At 33.4% G+C, this 20,594-nt stretch overlaps 1 protein-coding gene across 4 annotated transcripts in view; it reads right to left on the reverse strand.

Annotated features, from left to right (window-relative positions):
- Positions 1-3,953: 3,953 nt before the first annotated feature.
- Positions 3,954-20,594, reverse strand: part of LOC118192588 (solute carrier family 2, facilitated glucose transporter member 1-like) — a 159,324-nt gene continuing 142,683 nt past the window's right edge. For all 4 annotated transcript variants that reach the window (XM_085816052.1, XM_085816054.1, XM_035363591.2 and 1 more), the window contains exons 6-11: positions 16,618-16,706; positions 16,384-16,482; positions 10,277-10,489; positions 8,420-8,495; positions 7,207-7,334; positions 3,954-4,489 (exon numbers count right to left, since the gene is read on the reverse strand). In XM_085816052.1, the coding sequence (XP_085672178.1) occupies positions 4,346-4,489; positions 7,207-7,334; positions 8,420-8,495; positions 10,277-10,489; positions 16,384-16,482; positions 16,618-16,706 (749 nt within the window). In that variant the 3' untranslated portion in view covers positions 3,954-4,345. The remainder of the gene's footprint in view (positions 4,490-7,206; positions 7,335-8,419; positions 8,496-10,276; positions 10,490-16,383; positions 16,483-16,617; positions 16,707-20,594) is intronic.

The raw sequence follows: 20,594 nt of genomic DNA on the forward strand, positions 1-20,594 counted from the left end.
AAAATAAAAGAGGTTATAGTGAATTAAATTTAGAAGTTTGTTTTCATATTTTTTATCTTATATATATTATACATAATTATTGAATTTGGGTAGAATTTCATATATTTAACACTTTCCCATTTACCTGTAGCTTGTGGTGTTGTATGTTTCAGAGTGAAAATGAGATAACTGTTTCTCAAAACACAGCCATAAAATATACTTCACATCGGCTTAACTTTTCTGTTTTATGTTAGGCGCGTGAAATATTGCATATTGCGAAGCAAATACAAAATATCATCGTGCAGAATTAAAAAGTACAAACTAATTACTTAATTAATTAGCAAATTAATTTACAAAAATTATCGTAAATACAAAGAAACTATTATTAAATTAAAGTACAAACAAATATTATCGTACAGAATTTTAACAAACTTAGAAAAGTGTAAAATAACAGAAGAAAAGCATTCTACGAACAGTACTATGCAACATTTTCTCATCTGCTATGCTGTATTTTGTTAAACGTTGACACAACAGAAGTACATAATTTTCAAATAATTACGTAAAATTTAATGAATTTTAAAGATTATTACTGTGAATGTAAGACTAACAGAGACTCTCATAATTTTGTCGCGTTCATCACTGTTCACCACTAAATGCTGTTTAACAGTTTCCTCTTAAAATAACTTTCTAACAAGGCTTTATGAAACAAAATTCAAAACAAATTTTGTTAACTTTAATATAATATAATATAATAGAATAGAATACAACTAAAAGGTTGGAGTTATCTGATATGCAGTTTTCTGCTCATTTAAAGTATGAAATTCTCATGATTCTTAACACACACACACACACACACACACACACACAAAAAAAAAAAAAAAAAAAAAAAAAAAAAAAAAAAACTAAGTAAAATCTTATTGCTTCATTCAAGTTCCTGTTTGTTTCTTAACCATTTTAAAGACTGAACTAAATTTATTTATTTCTGTGAAAAACCATACATGGTAATTTCTTTTCATTTTTTACGCATATTTTTACGCATTTTCATTTTTTCCATGTGATGGCTTTTGTTTCATAACATTCATATTCAATGAAAACAGGAAGACTTTAAACCATTTCAGAAGCTGAAACCTTCACAGATAATGAATTATTTCAATTGTCTGGGAACACTAACAGGCAGATGAGAAGGTAATGCTTCTTAAATTTTGAATCAGTTGAAACTCCATTTCGATTTTAAAAGACACCATTAGGATAAATTAGTTTTTAACTTTAAATAATAACTCGGATCTCTTGTGATAACTTGTCGCTTTCTTTTAATACTATACTGTCGAGTTTTTAATGCAATATCACTCATCATATATTAGAGACATTTCTATATAATGAACAAATAAGTAGGCACAATAACGTGATGGATTGAAAAAAATATATTCTATATTAATACGTAAATTCATTCTATGTATTACTCTTTTCTAAGATTGTATTAGTTATATTCTCACCGTTATCGTCACATGTTGCAGTTAAATGTATTGGTATTCGATTATAGAGGAATGTAACTACGCAATTCATATTGAAGAAAATGGATGGCAAAAAGTGTATAAGTGTATGAAATAGTAAAGAATTCAAATAAAATTATGTAGAAATTTGTGATTGGTTTAGCAGATTTTTCCCGAGCGCTCAAACTGGACAATTCTAGACCTATGTTCTTGGGGAGTGAACACTTGAAAGCGCCTCTGTTGGAAGATATGTCATTTTTTAAAATTTAGTCTACAAAAAACAAATATTTTACATCATACGAATTTGAGATTTTATAATTTTAAAATTATGGCTGTTCTCCTCTCAAACTGTCCTGCTTCGCTTGAGCTGTTGACTAAGAGCTCTCGCATATTTCAGATGGGATTTCCTCTCATCATCTGCTGCCCTTTTCCAGTGGGTCACTGTTTTCATTTGCAGGAAAAACTTTGTACATCTGAATCCATTTCTAAAGGAGAATATTTGCCAACACACATAAAAGGTAAAACTAGACAAATTTTAAGTGAACTAGAGAAATTTAAAGCCTCGTGTACCAGTATTTCCAATCCCCTGCATCAGCAGTCTTCAAATTATTTATATTAACAGATAACACTTTTTATTAAATTCAAATTATTTATATTAACAGATAACACTTTTTATTAAATTCAAATTATTTATATTAACAGATAACACTTTTTATTAAATTCAAATTATTTATATTAACAGATAACACTTTTTATTAAATTCAAATTATTTTTATTAACAGATAACACTTTGGTAAATGGTTTTATTTTTCCTTTCTCCTCAGTTAATCATATCAGTGCTCAACTTTCTTAATAAGATGGTTTCCATTTCTTCTTCTTCTTCTTTTTTTTTTGGGGGGGGGGAGGGGTCTTTTTATTATAAACATTTTATCTTTTTTAACTTATTAAATTAATACAAGGTGGAATATTTTCGATTACCCATTTTGAAAGTAAAGAATAGTGGGCGTTAGACAATGAAAATATTTTATGTCATTTTTTTCAGTAAGCATGAGAATACTACGTACTAGACTTTAATTACTGTGCTTTGTGTGCATTTGTTAGTTATTTGCGAAAAAATAAACATCAGCACTATGGGTATGAACATTTCTCGTAAGTGTCGTTTTGCATAGGACGAAAGAATAAGCGCTAAAAAAGATAAAGCATGTATGGGATTATTGGAAAAGTCAAACAAGAATCAGTGTTATATTAGTAAATTTGGCGGGACTAGCTTCGATAACAATTATTCGGCTTAATATTTTAACCTAAATTATGTGAGGGATCTCTGCATAAAGGAAAGGGTATCTTCCCGGTGGGATGCCTAAAAGAAACTAGCTTACCATCCATGTTATGCATGCTGATTATGATCCTTGGAAATGGGACTGGCTGCGTGAGCATCTCACGTTTCTCTTAGAAACCCCTCCATTGAAGCATTCTTCTTCTTAGACACATAGCCTTAGTGTCTTTGTCATAATAAAGTAATCCAATCCGTGTTACACATGGGGAGAATGAGAAAAATGCCCATGCTACCAGCCTGTTCTTATGGGACTACAGGACAGGTCAGGACAGGACTAAGCGTGGGAAGCACCAACACATCGCCATTGGCAGAACTGGTGTCGCTCCTTCACACTAACCGTCTTGAGATGACCACCTCCACAGGGCGTACTTACGCCACGCATCGCTTATGGGACTACAGGAAACCATCTCAAATCGAATTAGCAGTATGTAGCCATCTTACCGCTAGATCGCTGTTGGACATACAAGATAAGGATAAGAAACGGGGGACGTGGGCACTATGCCTCTACCATACGGTTAATTAGTATAGCACCACGTCCACCATGATCTAGAGAACCCTTAAGACAACACTAATTCAAATACGTGAGTACATTATTGAAAATGAATGATTGATTACAAACAATTGTGGTATACCTTGGCAGTAAAATTGTTGCATTTGTGTGAACACCTGCCTCAGTTAATGTAATTACTACGATTTCTTTTTTACCGGTTTCATCTGTCTAATTTTGAGTCCACCAGCGGCCGAGCGGTAAAGACGCTGAACACTGGTAGTTCGGTATGAAGTTCGATTCCCGGTGTGCTTTGCCATAATTGAATTATCCAATCCATCTGTCTAATTTGTTTAAAGAGTTTTCCTTTTTAATGGCTTTTAATGACTAAACTGGTGACGGGATAATTTACTTAATAATCATTTGAGATACACGAATGATTTCGCTACATTGACTTTTAAGTGAAATCTTATTTCAGGTCTCAAAAGAGAACGGCTTGGATTTTTTCGGAAAAAATCTTAGTTTATTTTCAGGCTTGGGTAATGAAATACCTATATTTTGACTGGTAGATTTTATTTTGCTATATGTTTACATAAAGTGAGAGGCATCTTCTGTCTGTGGTTTTAGAAGTAGTGCGTATTTCAGTGAATGAAACTAAAGAAAATTTGTACAAAAATTCTTTTTATTTAAATTTGATGAAATATAATTATGTACAATAAAGTATGAATGAAACTGGTTACATACACATAAAATACAAATGGAAAAATTCTTTCAAGATAATATGAGCTAAAAATATATAATATATATACTCAGTTCTGTAAATATGTGCATAGTATATATCTTCATGTATGTATATATACAACAAATAAAACAATTCATTAATATCTCAAATGAATTGTTCCTTAGCCATTTTTCTCACAGAGAATGAAATAATGTCTGGATTTCAGAAATGTATCGATTATATAATTCCACGTAATAGCAATTTTCCAGCAGGACTGGATTTTTGTTGTAGAATTCCACTTCATAGTGACTTTCCAGCAGGCTACGTTTTTGTTATTAGGTAGAAGTTTTTTCTCGGAAAATGGCAGCAATTTCTTCTACTGTCCTGCCTTTTGTTTCAGGAACTTTGTTATACGTGAACAGCCAAAACATCGCCAAAAGTGCTGTGAAGATAAGGAAAGTGTATTCTCCAATCATTTCCTGAAATTAAAAATTCGAGCATATTTAAATCAACGTATCTAATCTACTATCTTCATCAAATTTATACATTACATTTTCAAATATAAATTAGGAAGCGAAATTTTTATTTAAGAAGTCGTACTGATATCGTACTGAACAGTTACTTTTTAGGCCCTAATCACATTATGTTTTGGCTACGCGGGACTTGACGTCGAAAGGGACAATTCTCAAAACCCGCACATTTTTCCAAGAAACCCAAGTAGCTAGGTTACCATTTTCACTTACTACAAAGACTTGAATGCCAAACAGTAATCGATTATCGCTCAGATTGGGATCACTTGAGCCTTCAGAAGCAGAACTTTCGTCTGATTGGTTTATCTCTACCCGGGACAAAACTCCAGCCGAGACATTTTCGGTGAGGTTCGTTTCCGTATTTCTAGGAATCCTCCCGTTTAAACGAGTGCCACCAGAATCTCAGAAAAGACCCGTCTAGCAAGGACTGTAGCCAGATGTAATAACCTCTTTAGTTACAAGTATTTAAGACTCTTATTAGTTTTTTTATAATATTGTAGTTAATGTGAAATACTACTGAGTTTGAGGTGTCTGATGAGCTGTTTTGAGGTGAAATGTTTTATTTCACCTCAAATGGATAGCAATTATGTATCTTCTGAAATTTATATCCTATTGATTTATATTTATTACATGGTATGCATTTTGATATAGCTTATAACATTTAATATGTAAATATTTTATTGACGTTTTAAATTATTTATGAATTTAAGTATTACTATTTATTAGTTAGTTATTCATCAATGAAATCTCACACAAGTTCACGACAGCCATCAGTTTAAAAGACTGGATCAAAACGTGCGCTTCTTATGTCAAACATTTATGCTGAAAAATACGAAACTGTTCTCCATTCGCTCGATCAGAAAGATATTTACAGTCTCAATATTTCAGGTTTTATTTTTCTGGACTAAAAAAAATTTCGGATTTGAAATTTTAATAACAATATCCACATGTAAAAGTAAAAAAAAAGAAGTTAGTCTATTAAAACAAGTTTGCTTTGTTTGTTTGAATTGGCACCATGGAATAAAAACACTAAAGACTGCTGACTGCTCTTATATGCAGAATTACACATAATAGCTGACTGGTGGTAAATATAGAAGTCTTACAGAATCAGTAATATTGCTAGGAATGATCACAATTGAAATATGAATTTAAAATATTGTTAGCGAATAATATATATACAGGCACGTCTTTCGCCCCCCCCCCAAAAAAAGAAGGAATTTTTCATTTTGACCGACAGATGAATGTTTATATGCCATCATGTTGCCAATCTCACTTGTCTGACAAAGGTCAGCCCAAGCCCACAACATTCACGGTGGCAAGGAGTCAAATGCGCTTATCACTGGCAAGAGCCTTGAGCACCATAGAGGTGACAGCCCGATTTTAGCAGAATTCCACCTCCAATTTTGAGAAGGAGCACACCGGGAGGACGGGTCCGAGTGTCCTCCACCCTTCTTCCTCTACCATCGACCTCCCGAAAGAACTTAGGGCTCGTCTCATATTTAGAGTGTCCCATGCCGTACAAACACTAAACATTTACAAACATCCGTGCCTTCTTTCAGGATTTAAACACGGGCCTTTCGGTACAGCAGTCAGAGTGACTAATCCCTATCCTATATATCAGGGATGGCCAAACTTCAAGATGATGGGAGCCGCATGATAGATCCGCAAGTCCAAATTTATATCGTTTCAAAAATAATGACAGGTTTTGAATATAAAGAAACTTCTGAAGTAAATTAATGAAAATGTGATTAATATGAATGCATGTAAATATGAATAAATAAATTTTATATCTACTGTTTCCTGTTCAGAAAAGTCCCAAGAAAATGAAAAATTGTAACTCTTGTACTGGGCAACTTTGAGTAAAATACAAATCATTATATAAAAGAAAATTGAGTTTTCTTTTTTAACTCATGAGCAGTCTTTTAGAAAGGATAAATTAAATAATACACGTCAACGCGAGCTGCAGAGAAACTGTTATTCGAAAACGAATGTTCATTTAAAAATAAGCCATTAATTTGTTTAAGCTTTTGCTTAAAAAGTAATTTTGTTCTCCACAGAATTAACATAAGAACCAAGATAATGATATCATTCGAATCTTTGAATCCTAACCTAAACATTTGTTAAACACTTTTTTCATAAAACTTTGGAATAAATACCTATACTGATATCTAGTACAGAACAATTCCCTCCCTAAAAAAAATATGATTGCAAGTTCAGTGGTATTTGAATAATCAGCATCTGTCATAGCGACCCAGACTAATACAATATATCAGCGTGGCATTCAGCGGAATCTGCCAGAATGTTTTAGTAATCAGTACACTGCGCGTCATTGAAAATTCTCGAAACTATCTCTGGAATCGTCCGGATAATTTTGGATACAGATAGAAAGTTTAGGCGCATCATTAAAAGTTCTCGAAACTATCTCTCTAATCTTCCCAATAATTTTGGATTAGATAACGAAGCTCACGCACATCACTAACAATTCTTGAAACTATCTCTCGAATTGTCCTGGTAAATTTGGACATGGGTAACGAAGTTCATGTGCAACGTTGAAAATTCTCAAAACCCTCTCTTGAATCGTTACGATAATTCTGTAATGCAGTTTTCAGTTTCAATTACTCATGGTTTTAAAAATGTCCATTATTTAAAAAATATCTTAAACTCACCGTAATTGGAAGGAACGATAAACTGACTATAAAATTCGCCATCCAATTAACAGCTACTGCTATACTTGTTGCTATAGGTCTAGCTCCTTGCCCAAAAAGTTCAGCTACAAGAAACCAAGGAATGGATCCTGAAAAGAAAATTAAGAAGTCACGCAAAACATTCTCTCTCGTATAAATATAAATATGCATCCAATGGGAGGCCAGTCTATAATATGCTACATGTCTATTGGCCATTGGCTCTCTTGTCTAGTATAGAAAGCAATAATTTTCATATGAACTATTCTATCAGTTTAATCCTCCGATATACAATTTCCAATGATTGTTAACATATTATTGCGCTTATATGGTTTCGTAATGGATTGAATGCACACAGAATCGATACTAGTTTCATAAAATTTACTTTATCAAAAGTGACAGTTCACATTTCTAAAACGTTCCGCAAAAATACTCGTACAGCTCTTCTCAGTATCACAGAACACAATCAGTAGTCACACTTCAAAATACCAAGAACGTTAAACACAACGCAATGCAAAGCGCATCTAAAGAGCGATGTTCACACGGAGCTCTATCAATACTCCAAAACTAACGTTGTACTAAACAACTGAGAAGCGGATGTTGTCTCGGGTCTTATATAGTTTTCCCCTCGGCAGCCTAGAAATTTCTAGTACCTTCATTTTCTCGAAATTACTAGAAGGCATATACGGTTAAAGTTACATATAAGAGCCGGATATGGTTACAGTTACACATAGTGATCGATTAGTTATTCAGTTATAGTATCAATTATAGTTGTCGCCAAATGGTCACCAAGTTTGAAGATTTTGGGTGATTTCTCGCCAAATTTGGAGTTAAAAATTAGTCACCAAAAACCACCGCCAGCTTGGCAATATCTCGCCAATTTAGGAAGATAGCCATTTACTCAATGTTAAAAAGACCTTTCCCTGTAATTTTATTTATCAGACACAGCTTTGTTTCTTCAGATTTTTCATGTAACATTATACAAAATTTTTAACATTATCAACGGATAGAATAATCGCATTTAATCATAAAGAAAATTTCACTGCTAAGCATTACCGTAAATGCAAATTATTTCCATAGAACTCAATTGTACTTAAAAGGATTTCCGGCCATTCTTATTAACCAGCATCATTAACTTTTATATAACTAAACATTCAAGTTTCTTATATCGAATTAAATGCTTTAAAATGTATATTACCTGGACCGCTAGCAAACATTATTATAAATCCAATGATGCAAATAATACTGACGTAAGATAACCATGGTGCTTTCGGCTGTAATAGAAAGACAAACTATAGTATTCATTCATATTTTAATTGCATCAGTTAGTCAGTATTAAAAAAGTACAGCCACTTACATACTTGAATATTACATATAATTACTTAAAGGATACATATCTTATAACATCTAGGATCTGATAACAGAAAATTTCACAATAAATTACTAGGAAAACAGTAATTTTAAATGAAAAAAAAATTATTTTAATTAGGATGCTTTTCGAGTAAGTTTACTTTAATTCAGAATATATTTAATAATATTTGTAATCTTCGTATTATCTATATTACAAAGACTGTTAACTTATCGCTTAAGATGACAAATTGTTGTTGTCTTGTCCATATTGCATGGAACAATGGTTTCCAGAGCCTACTCCGAAGAGAGGTTGGACTTCTATTTTCCACCCCCAATTTTGAGGGAGAGCACCCGCTCCCCTTCCACTAACCCATACGAGATTACTTCGTAGTAGGCTCTCCTAACCACTATACCGTCTGGGATACAGACAATTAACATTTTAAATAAAAACATTAATTCTCATTCAGCGTAAGAGATCCCACCTAGTACTTTGCAAGTTAACTTTGTTCCATCCTTCTTCCGCTGCTCCATAGCTCATTCAGAATGTATGAATTTAGAAAACACTATGTACTTCAGAAGCAAAATCTTCCAGTGGTGACACATCAGGTTTTTTTTAACAGAAATAGGAGCAAGGAATATAAATATAGTACATATTATTACTTTATCAAAAAAATGAACTGAAGATTTGAATTCGGAATTATACCTATACCATGATTGAATTTCATACACCATCTAGAGTAATACAATCCTTTCCAGAAATGTATGGGTCTCGCCCAGCTTCTGGCACATAAAGTTTAGATAACATTGCGCAAAGATAATAAATAAGTGGAAAAGTTTTAAACAATATTCTAGGAATTTCCAACATTATCTTATACAAGTTACCCTCAGCTCTTCTAGCAAAGAACCTTTCTTCCCGAAATTTGTCACAAATTTTTGTAATCCTGGCCTTTCTTCTTGACAATTTCGATACCTTAGAAGTCTCAGCGCAGGACATTAATGGCTTTTCCAGAATATGAAAGAATTCTTTAATGGCCTTTTTGGATGGAATTGATCCCATCATTCTATTCTTCAATGAAGTAACGAGTGATACCAACATAGATTAACAGTTTAAGCTCCGTTGATACGAAGAACAGAATACACTCTTGCGCGAGAAATCCAGGATAATGTCAACTAAGATAAGTGGATTAGATTATTTGGATTACGGAAAAACATACAGGGTTATATGCTTAAGAGTCAAGGCCAGATCGCTGGCTCTTCGTTTGTTGTTATACTGGCCAGTCCCACTTTTTGGTCATATGGCCGTCCAGTGCCGGCTAGGAGGATCTGGTCTGTGTTCTTACATGATGATGCTTATATTAAGGGTCAGGTCGCCTTCGTGACAAGTATTTTAAGGGAAACTTCTTCCTATTCATGTTGCAGATGGGGAAAATCGCGAAATGTTTCATGCAAGCAGCCTCTTTCATCGGGAATATGATCCCAGGTCAGAAGAATCTTCATGTCTTTGAATTAACTTGAGGATTATGGCTAAATCTATTGTTTCAACACAAATACAAGATAGTAATATGCATAAGTATTCAGTATAAAGGTGTTGCATATTTCAACAAAACTACATAAATGTGTGCTTCACTTTGTTTATTAAAACACTGCATGAAAATACTAAATAAAATTGCCCATGATCAAAATTCTAATCATCAAATTTACTTACTGTCAAAGCTAGACATATTGTGAGCAAGAGACTGATGATCATCATGCCAGCTAATCCAAACATGTGCAGTGTCCTGCGTCCTGCTTTTTCCACTAGAACCATGGATACAATGGTCATCAAGACATTGATAGTACCCATTCCCAAAGTGGCATAGACAGCCGTTTCTTTTGGCAGACCAGCATTCATAAAAATTTCCGTGGAATAAAAGATAACCTGTAGGTGTAAAAAGAATTTTGTTAATTGCAGGGACAGACTGGAATTCATTACTTAAGTGTACTGTAATAAAATTTTTGAATTAAAATTCTCAATTACTTCGCATATTATGTTATTTATTAAGAGCGATCAAATTTTTATTACATTATTCTTGTTTAATATCATACCAATTGATGATTTTGTTTAAGGAACATTGTTTCCTTCAATGAATTACGGCAAACCACTTGAGTGCTATCTGACTGAGCAAAAGAATACTTTCGTGAAGGTCTTTCTAAAAGCAAATGGTTCGTATTCACGTTACACAAGAGAAAATCATAAAAATGCCTATGCAACCAGAGCCGTCGCTCAAATGTATTTATGGAGTGGCACAAGTTGCATTTGCGAAGGGTCCATTGAATCATATCATCATATCCGGATTGGGCTCCAAAAAGCTAAAATGAGATAGGTACCTCCCCCCCCCCCATTTCACAACTGCTCATTAGCCGGTGTTCAAACCCGAGTTGAACTACCCCTATTCGATGATCTTATTTACCCGGCCATTGGTGGGCCCCAGTCAAAGAAGAAAATCTGCCATCATCTCGGATTGGTAGCTTTTCTGTTAAATACTATAAACAAAGAGTTTAAAACGACAGGAAAGGTGCGAAGATTCAATAATTGTAATTTAATGCAATTAATACTTTAATAAAACACTCACAGATTAAGAGCACAATTCAGTAACTCAACGTTGTTTAACGTTTAAAAACTGAATAGAGTGAATAATAAATTTTACTTTAAATGTTTAAAATTGTAATAATAGTGCTTAGCATTTAGGCACCTTTAAAATGTTAAACTTTTATAACAAATATCAAAAAAATTTTGATGCCAGTTAACAAAGTGACAATTTTATACAAATTCGAATTCAGATTTTGATTTAAACTGTTTTTATAAAAAAGACAGAAAAAATAAATCTTCAAATGCAATACCAATACAGTATAATTTGCCAAGACTGGTATAAAGTAGCCAAATATTAATTTCTTTTTAAAGTGTGATTATAATTTTTAAAGTCCATACTGAATACATGATAAACACGTCAAAAATATGAACTAAGTTTTTGTTTTCCCATTTTAATAAATATTGAAAATAGCTTTTAATATTAAATAATATAAATCCCATATTGCAATTAGGATTACTGTACCTCCAGAGACTGCGTAAAACTTCTTCCATTTTATAGCCAATATGAAAAATGAAACGTCAGAATCAAAGTTTAAATACAATATGTTCAAAGTAAGAATTTTAGAGCCTATTGAAAAAGGAAGTTGCAAATATTTCGAGTCTTGATTAATGACCGCACTGAATGAAATCAAGAATTTGCACATACAATAGGCCCTGCATAAAATAACTATTCTGGTTCCTAAAAAAGCATCTCCAGATACCTTTGCTTTGAGTTTCTAGGCACAAATGTACATGATTGTACAACTAACACGTCTTGGAAAGCCCATCAGTGCTTCATTCTATGTTTATTGCACGCTTTTGGAAGCCGAATAAGCAGTTAACTAGGTATCTCTTGAATGCTTTTGGGGATTCTCTTGAGTATTATGTCGGAGAAACAATACAAAAGAGAGCTTTTCCAAGAAGAAAAGAGTAGGGTACCGTATTATACAGTATGTTCTATGATGAATATCTTATTTTTTTACTCGTCGCTATAATGATAGAAGCAGTTTTCTAAATACTACGTGACAAGTTCAAGGCTTCTCCTCATAAAGCATAGAATTTTGCGCCGCTGAGATATTATTTCGTAGCTTCTCTGGCCTCCTCTTCAGTCCGGAAGCTGGAGAGACAAGACCTTTCCTGCTACAAAGAAAAGAAAATCATTTGAAGCCAGATAGATGCTGCACGAAGGATGGTCACCTATTATTGCAAAAGTTCTTGAACAGTAATAGACATGTAGCTTGCAGAAATAAAGATAGGTTAATAATAAATGATCAGCAGGAGATTTCCGGTGCGACGAAGTCACTAGTTCTTGACATTACTCAAAAATGATAAATCATATTGTGAAGAGTTTAACTATAGCAACGGTGGCTTGGGTTGACTACACCGTCTTATAAAGAGTCAACCCTCTTTGATGGAAATTTATGAAGCAATATGTAAATTGAAAAATTACAGATTTCCATATCGTGATTCAATATCATCTGAATTTATTAAAAATCCTGGACCGAAGGCTGTAAAGAAAATGGACAATTTAATAGAACTTATTTGGAACAAGGAAGTAATACCAGAAGATCGGAGACATAGTACCATTTGTCTTAATCATAAAATAAACTATCTTAAAATGCTCAAATTATTGATATATTAGTTTACTCTGCACATTTTATAAACTATTTTCTAACATTCTTCGTAATAAATCAATTGTTTATAAAGATGACATAAGTTGTGACTGTCAATACGGCTTCCGTAAAGAAGGGTCCACTGATGAGCAAGCAGATCTTCAGAATAAGGCAAAATAATGGAAAACACCAGAGAATTGATCACTCACGTTCATAATTTATTATATATTTTAAAACTGTTTATAATTTAACATCACGGAAAAGCTTGTTAAACTTCCTTCCATTACCTTAACGCAGACCAAACTAAGAGTAAAGATGAAGAATAATTTTTCGGATCTGTTCTTTTTACAAATGGTTTGAGATAGAGGGATGCTTTGGTTTGCCCTTTAATTTAGCTCTTCAAAAATCCTTAATGACTCAAAAACATATACTAGGAGAGGTATTTTTAACAAATTAGTTCAAGTCTTATTATTTACGGAGGATATTGACATCGTTGCTAGAACTCCTGAAGCACTCAAACTGGCATTTCTCTTACTGGAAGCTGAAGCAGCTAAAATACATCTTAAAATCAACCAAACAAAAACTAAATATATGTTATGCACTAAGTCAAAAGTTAATCATTCTTTCTTAGAAACTGATATACATTTGAAGCTACGGAGCATTTCACATATTTTGGCTCTGTAATGAATATAGAAAAAATATCACTCCTTAAATTTGTGACTGATACTTTTTTGGTTTAAAGCAGTATCTGAAATCAAACTTTATCAAAAGAACAACTAAACCGACAATTTAACAAATGTTTAATTTAACCTGTTTTGACATATAGAACTGGAACCTGGTCATCGACTGAAAACAATAAAGAAATACTCGCAGTGTTTGAAAGATTTTGAGAAGCTCTGTTGGAGGTATTCAAATAGATGGAATATCGAGAAGAACCAGAGAAGACAGCTGCAGGACGCACGGGTATCCAGACATCATAAATTTTATCAGCACCGGAAGATTAAATGGCCTAGTCACATAATCAGCTTGCCCAAAAACAGAACTTTATATATTCATGTGCGAACAAAATTTATTCACGTACATGTCAATAGTCACTCTAAAGACAGGGAGAGCGAAATTCTAATGGCTAGACTGTCTGATGAGAGATTTGTCTAACTTAAAAGGTTATTAACTGTTAAGGCCAAGAGTAGAATAGCCTGGTATGAAATTCTAAGGAAGGTCAGTGCCCATCATGGATTGTCGAGTAACTGAAGAAGAGTAAGACAATTGTGCAAGTGAACAGATCTATGAAGAAGCAACATAGTTTTTATCAACAGCCGAGGTCGATGGTCTTAAACGGCAGCACATAAACGTTCCAATGTTGCATTATACAAAGTTATGTTTATTATTTACCTTATAAGGTATATTTTAATTTTATAATAGTTATTTTAATTCCAAAACCCTTTACTATAAATTCTTGTTTCCACTTAAAATTCTCTACCATAATGAGTTTTTAGAATCACGTTGAATGCATATGAGGTTGAAGAAGTATTTAAGGAAGGTTCAACTAACGTCGATAGAGAGTACTAAGAATCTTTAGTAGCATATGTTTGCCTTCGGGCTAAGTCACTCTTAAAGCTGTTACGCTCGGCCGTATTCTATTCTTACATGCCTTTTGGTATTCGCCGGCTAGTTTAAATTAAAGGGCCAACTACGTTAGATAATTATGTTTAGCTAAGGCTGAGTCTTCTTTAGTTAATTATAGTTTAGTTTCTTATTTCTTATTCTGAGTTAAAGCTCGAGTAGAGGCTTCCTGTAAGCTCGAGAAGGGGCCGAATGTTATTCTTATGTGAGTGAATAAAAGGGTATTTTAACTCCGAGTCTACGTCTTTAGTTGTTTGAAATTAGTGATAAGTCGCTACAACCTTCATTAGGTTCCTCGACGTTCGTCTTAGATAAAAGGAGTGAGGAACTATACAACCTTTTTAAGAACAAGACAAAAAGCATGCCTTATCTCAAACTACGTTTGTCATCAGTTCCAGCAGGACATGTCCAGTCTTTTAAGACATTTCACAAAATTTGCAATACTTCATAATTGTTTGGTTGCAAGTATTTAAAATATCGTCAGACTCATATCGCATATAAAGTGCCTCAGACTTCAATCACTCCATTGCATTTTGCTGATAAAACTGTGCAGAAGATAAGCATTCGTTATATGGACTTTGGTAAAAATTGGATAGGATCTACAATGGTCGCTTAACGTGTTGCCTTGGACTGGATTATTGGATCATTGGATCATGATAAAGCCCACTAAGCTTACCTTTCCGGAAAATAAAGATATGCCTTTGTAAGGAAAGAAATTTGATCCATATTTATACTACTTATGAAGAAATCCGAAAATCTAAAGTTCAGCAATAAGGCTGTTCTGCATTTCATATGCGAAATGAAATACAACATTCGCAGTAAATTGAGTTCCATCAACCGGATTTGATACATTATATTATCACGGTCATTACTAAATCGATTATTTTCTCCTATGATGAACCTGCAATAGCTGTTTTTAAATTTTTTTATATATTTTTATTTATTTATTTTATTTTTATGGATTTATTTTGTTGTTGTTCTGTTTTGTTTTGTTATTTTTCGACCGGCACCATTTATCTCGAGTTTCAAACTACATTACTTTTGGCCAAAACTATATTCATGAAAACATTTAGTAGGATACAAGCCCATATTTTATCGCATTATTCACGATGATGAATTTTCCTTTTATTTCATTATTTTTTGTTCAATTCTACCTTATGTTAATATATTTAGTCATATCCGCTTACAAAATTAAAAATAAAAGCCTAAATATTCTCAGGAATTTCTTTTTGATATATTTAATAGTCATTTTTTACTAAAAGTCAAACAAATTTCTTCTTAAATATCTCAAATGAACAGAAATTTTCAACAAAAAATATTTCTCTTAGTATCTTTTTCTCTTTGTCATCTTCCAAACACGATTTCTGCGTTAAAAGACGAAAGAAGTAAGGAATAGATAAAATAAGAAGTCATATTCAAATAATATCTGGGCATTGGAGGCTCACCAGTGATAGATTGGTTAGGATCTTTGAACGCTGATAGTCCGATCGGCTTAAAATCTCAGCTAACAGACTGGTTGCATAGGTGCTTTCATGACTGCCCCCATGTGTAATGAGAATACAAGCGAGTTTCCATTAGCTAGTCTTCCATAAAGACACAACCCCGCGCCTAAGCAGATAGCATTCGAGCACTTTGCCTTAATTAAACAACTACCTGGGAAGTGTAGTTTAACATAATCAAAGGTGAAACCTTTCTTTGATTACACTATCTGACGGTTCAATTTCCATTGGTCTCTTAGTCTTGAATACATGAATTTTCGCATACCAGAAGGAATGTCTTTTCCCCCTACTGAGTCTTATTTTGCTGTCTATTAAAGACATAAATTGTCTTTCAAAAATTTCACTTTACAGATATACATTAGAATGTATAAAAATTTTCAGCACTAGTTTGCTTAAGCTTTTGAATGAATTTAATCCTAACAGGCAATGATTTATCTTACACAGTTTTTAACAAATGAAATGGACATACCGCGTTGATTCCAGAGAGCTGCTGTGATAACATGATCACAACAGAAATGATGAGAGGTTTGCGCAATACCGAATTGTACACAATTTCCTTAAGTGTCACCTAAAAAAAAAAAAAAAAAAGAAAAAAAAAAAAAAAAGAAAAGAAAATATTTAAAAATGGATGTCTTTTTCGAAACTTTTCATTGTATTAGCAAAATTTTATTTAAAAATGAAGAGACTTAAGGTAGCATCTCACTTTTGGAACAGTTTTCATCTCCTCAAATTCTGCTCTCATTTCGTCCATTTCATAATGTACTTCACTGGTGCCCCGTAACCACTTCAAGGCTGTAAAAGGAAATGTGTAAAACATGAAAATACCCAAATTTTCAAAATGAAACCGAAGTTCAAAATAGTCTTGATTTTTTTTCTTTTTTGATAAAATATTACAAATATCCAATTCCGCTTTTTAAGTATTTAATATAGTAAATAAAATGTAATCTGAAGTATTATCCATTATTAAAGGTAACATCTGTTTACGCGTTGATTTATTTTCTATGTTTTTCCTGCAGTCTTCTTGAAAGTGCATTTCATTATTTTCTTTTCAAATATTGGTTTTGTTTAAAATTCCTTCTTTTTTTAACTTCTTTTTTAACTTGTCTGTCAAACTTCTCTAATTTCTTCTACAGACTCTAGTTTTTGGCTGTGAACTTAGCAAATTTTAACTTTTTATTAAATCTTAAATGTAACTTAATTTTATTTTATTCTTTAGAACCTGAGTATAGAGTGAATCCGAATACAATAAATTTAAGTTACAAAATCCTTTTATTAAATCTGATAAACTTTGAAAATGAGAAATGAGTTTTTTGCACTCGCATAAATATATTCTTTCTATTAATACATAAATGCTTATGATAAAAAAAGCTTTAGGAATGATTTATAATGCGAACGTGTAAAAAATTTCATGCAAAAATCTTTCAGAAATTATTACGATAATCATCGACATCAGGCAACAATTCCTATATTTCATTTTATTGGTTGTAAATTGATTTATAGCACTACGCACCAAATTCTCAACGGTTACAGCCGAAAACATCGCGGCAAAAACATCGCGGACGAAAACTTCGCGGAGAAAACAACGCAAGGCGAAAACGTCGTGCTACAAAACATCGTGGTAGAAAACATCGCAGTCCTATAATATCGTGGTATAAAACATCGTCGTCGAAAATAAAGCGATTCAAAAACTTCGCAGTTTAAAAACATCGTCGTCGAAAATATCGTGGTCAAAAATAAAATATCTACTAATCATCGCATGACGATAACATCGAGGACATGCTTTAATAACTGTAAATGGATATTCCCATAATGATTTGTGAACGCAAGATGGAAAGAAGGATAATTTTTACTTTCATACTTTTTATTAACTAATAAATTTTTGCTGAGAAAATAAGAAGGAAACTTAAACATAGAAAATTAATGCAACTAGCACTTAATAGTGTTTTAAAACGACATAGTTAACTAAGAAAGGCCATTAATAAATCATTTTTATAAAGTTTTTACTGGTAATTTTTCATGAAAAGTATAAGTTGCATTTAATTATCTATGCTTAAGTTTCCTTCTTACTTTTTCAGCAAAAATTTATTAGTTAATTAAAAAAATGTGAAAGTAAAAATTATCCTTCTTTACATCTTGCGCTCACAAATCATTATGGGAATATCCATTTACAATTATTAAAACCTGAAAAAGCATGTCTGCGATGTTATCATCATGCGATCATTTGTAGATACTTTATTTTTTACCACGATATTTTCCACGACGTTGTTTTTAAGCTGCGAAGTTTTTGAACCGCTTTATTTTCGACGACGACGTTTTGTACCACGATGTTTTGTAGCACGACGTTTTCGCCTTGCGTTGTTTTCTCCGCGATGTTATCGGCGGACACCATTCTCAACATAATCGAATTTATTGCCGACGCATTCATTAAGAAATCGGGCCGCTGCAGCCTGCTTTCTTGAGTTCGAGAAAGCTTTCGACAGCCTATAGCACAAGGACCTGATTCACATATTAGAAGAATTCATCTCCCGATTAGTTTTTCTAAACTCGCAAATTTCTACTTAAGAAATAAAGATGTGGGGAAATACTTTCTTCTAAATATGTCATCCATTTGGGCATCCCACAGGGTCTATTCTAGCTTCCAAACTGCTTAGCATTTACATTGATGATTCTTCGACTCCGCTCTCAGCTCAAGTCTTAAAATAAACAGACAACACCGCAATACTAGCGAAGTCAATGAGCTCTCAACTTGGCATACATAATCTTCAGTTATATATGAACATAGTTGCACATCGGTGTATATAAGGAAAAAGCATTTAAAACCAGAAAATGCTGTATTGTTCTGTATCGAAAGCACATGAAGAATATCAGAATCAATATGGATATTGTCATTGATCAATATGGATATTCTAGATATCAAACCTCTTACTTGAGGGTAACGACTAAATTTCAAACAGAGCATCACTGTTACTTTAAACAAAGAAAATGTAGGTTGTATATTCATTTATATTTTCATGGGAAGAAAATTCAAACTACATTCCAGAATTAAGAGAACGCTGCACCTCAGATGCTTTGATACGAACGTGATTATGCAGAGTTTCTACTGCGGTAGCAGTACTTCCGTGCAACCTGAGATGTTTCCACGATGGGCATGGGAGCCAGTTTCCCTTAGAAAGTCCTCCACGAAGGCATCCCTCCTCTTAGGCAGATAGCCCTCGAGGCTTTGCCATAATCACACACACACACCACGATGGGCATGGTGATGAGGTTTACATGAGTAGATCCCAAGATGGGAGATCATCATTCAAAAGAAAGAAAATGGCCCAAAACATGGCATGGGGAAGTGAAGAATCTACTGATATGGTGTTGGAGGAAATTTCAGAGGTACATAATAGTGTCTAGGATGAATATAGATAAGTTCTAGTAGACGGTGTCATAGATAACAGAAGAATGCTGAGTAGTCTATTTAAAATTTAATAACAATAATCCAAGTGGCAGGAAAAATTCAGATTCAGTTTCAAAACGTTGTAATAATGTAGTTAAGTTCGAGAAAACAGTAGAAGTTGAAAAGACCAGCATTTCCAAAAGTCTTTAACCACTGAATATCGAACTGACGATCTGCGGATCTGTAGATCGATGCTGTATCCATTCGGAATTCTGTTGATGCTCGACGCTTGGGAAAATATGAAGTGACTAAGAAGCATATCAGGAACTTCTGCGGAGAAAGCGTCCAAAGTCCGACGTGGGATGAGTAGATTTTGCTATTTTGACTTAACATATTAAAAATATGAGCAGTGAAGGGTCGAGCAAAGTAGTCATCGTCGATGATTACATAGTTTAGCACTTCAGAAAAATCAGCAACGTGGTTATGGAGGGTTTTTTGGTAGAAATTTTAGTTCAGATTGTTGCGGTAGGTCTTAACGTAGTCGATGTTCAGATCTCTAAAAAGACTTCTGTTCTTGATGAGCTAAGGTGCTCCAGTAATTAGTCGTAAAAATTTATTTTGGATGGTTCGCAATTTTTTAATTTCGTTATGTTTTGCACTTGCCCATACAGGCGAGGCATATGTAAAGATGGGACGGATGATGGTGGCATTAATATGCTTTTTCCTGGTCATGCTGAGTCCTGAGTTTTCTGAGAGTAATAAATAAAATTTCTGCATTGATACCGTAGATTTTTCCCCTGGTAGAATTGATGTGCGCTGACCAAGTGAAGGATCTATTAAAGGTGACACCCAGATATTTGGCACTGTTTACGAAAGGAACGTGTTTTCTGAAGAGATAAACAGAGTTATTAATAGAATCTCTCCTCTTGTAGCTTCTGATGAGGAGGACCTGAAACTTATCAGGATTTATGTGTGTTCTCCATGTCCAACACCAATTTTCTACTTCTGTCATTTTTTCCTTGTAATTGAAGGATTGCGTTGTCGGGTTTTCTTGATTTTTGGATGAGCGCAGTGTAATCTGCGTAGCATGCGAGCAGGAAATTGTGATCACTGGAGAACTTAGGATCTCATGCTACTTCGCACAATACTTTTTATATGAAGTTCCTTCATGGGTAACTGCAGGGAAAACGTTTTGCAAAAATTAGTTTTCCAAAATAAAATCCTCCGTTCTACACTCATGTCCATAAATTAAGGATAATTCGGAGTCAGGCGGAAATCGAACTCTAAAATAAATATAT

The sequence above is a fragment of the Stegodyphus dumicola genome, chromosome 4, assembly GCF_044657685.1.
Source record: "Stegodyphus dumicola isolate Sdum_Otavi_A_Nest chromosome 4, ASM4465768v1".
Lineage (NCBI taxonomy): Eukaryota > Metazoa > Arthropoda > Arachnida > Araneae > Eresidae > Stegodyphus > Stegodyphus dumicola.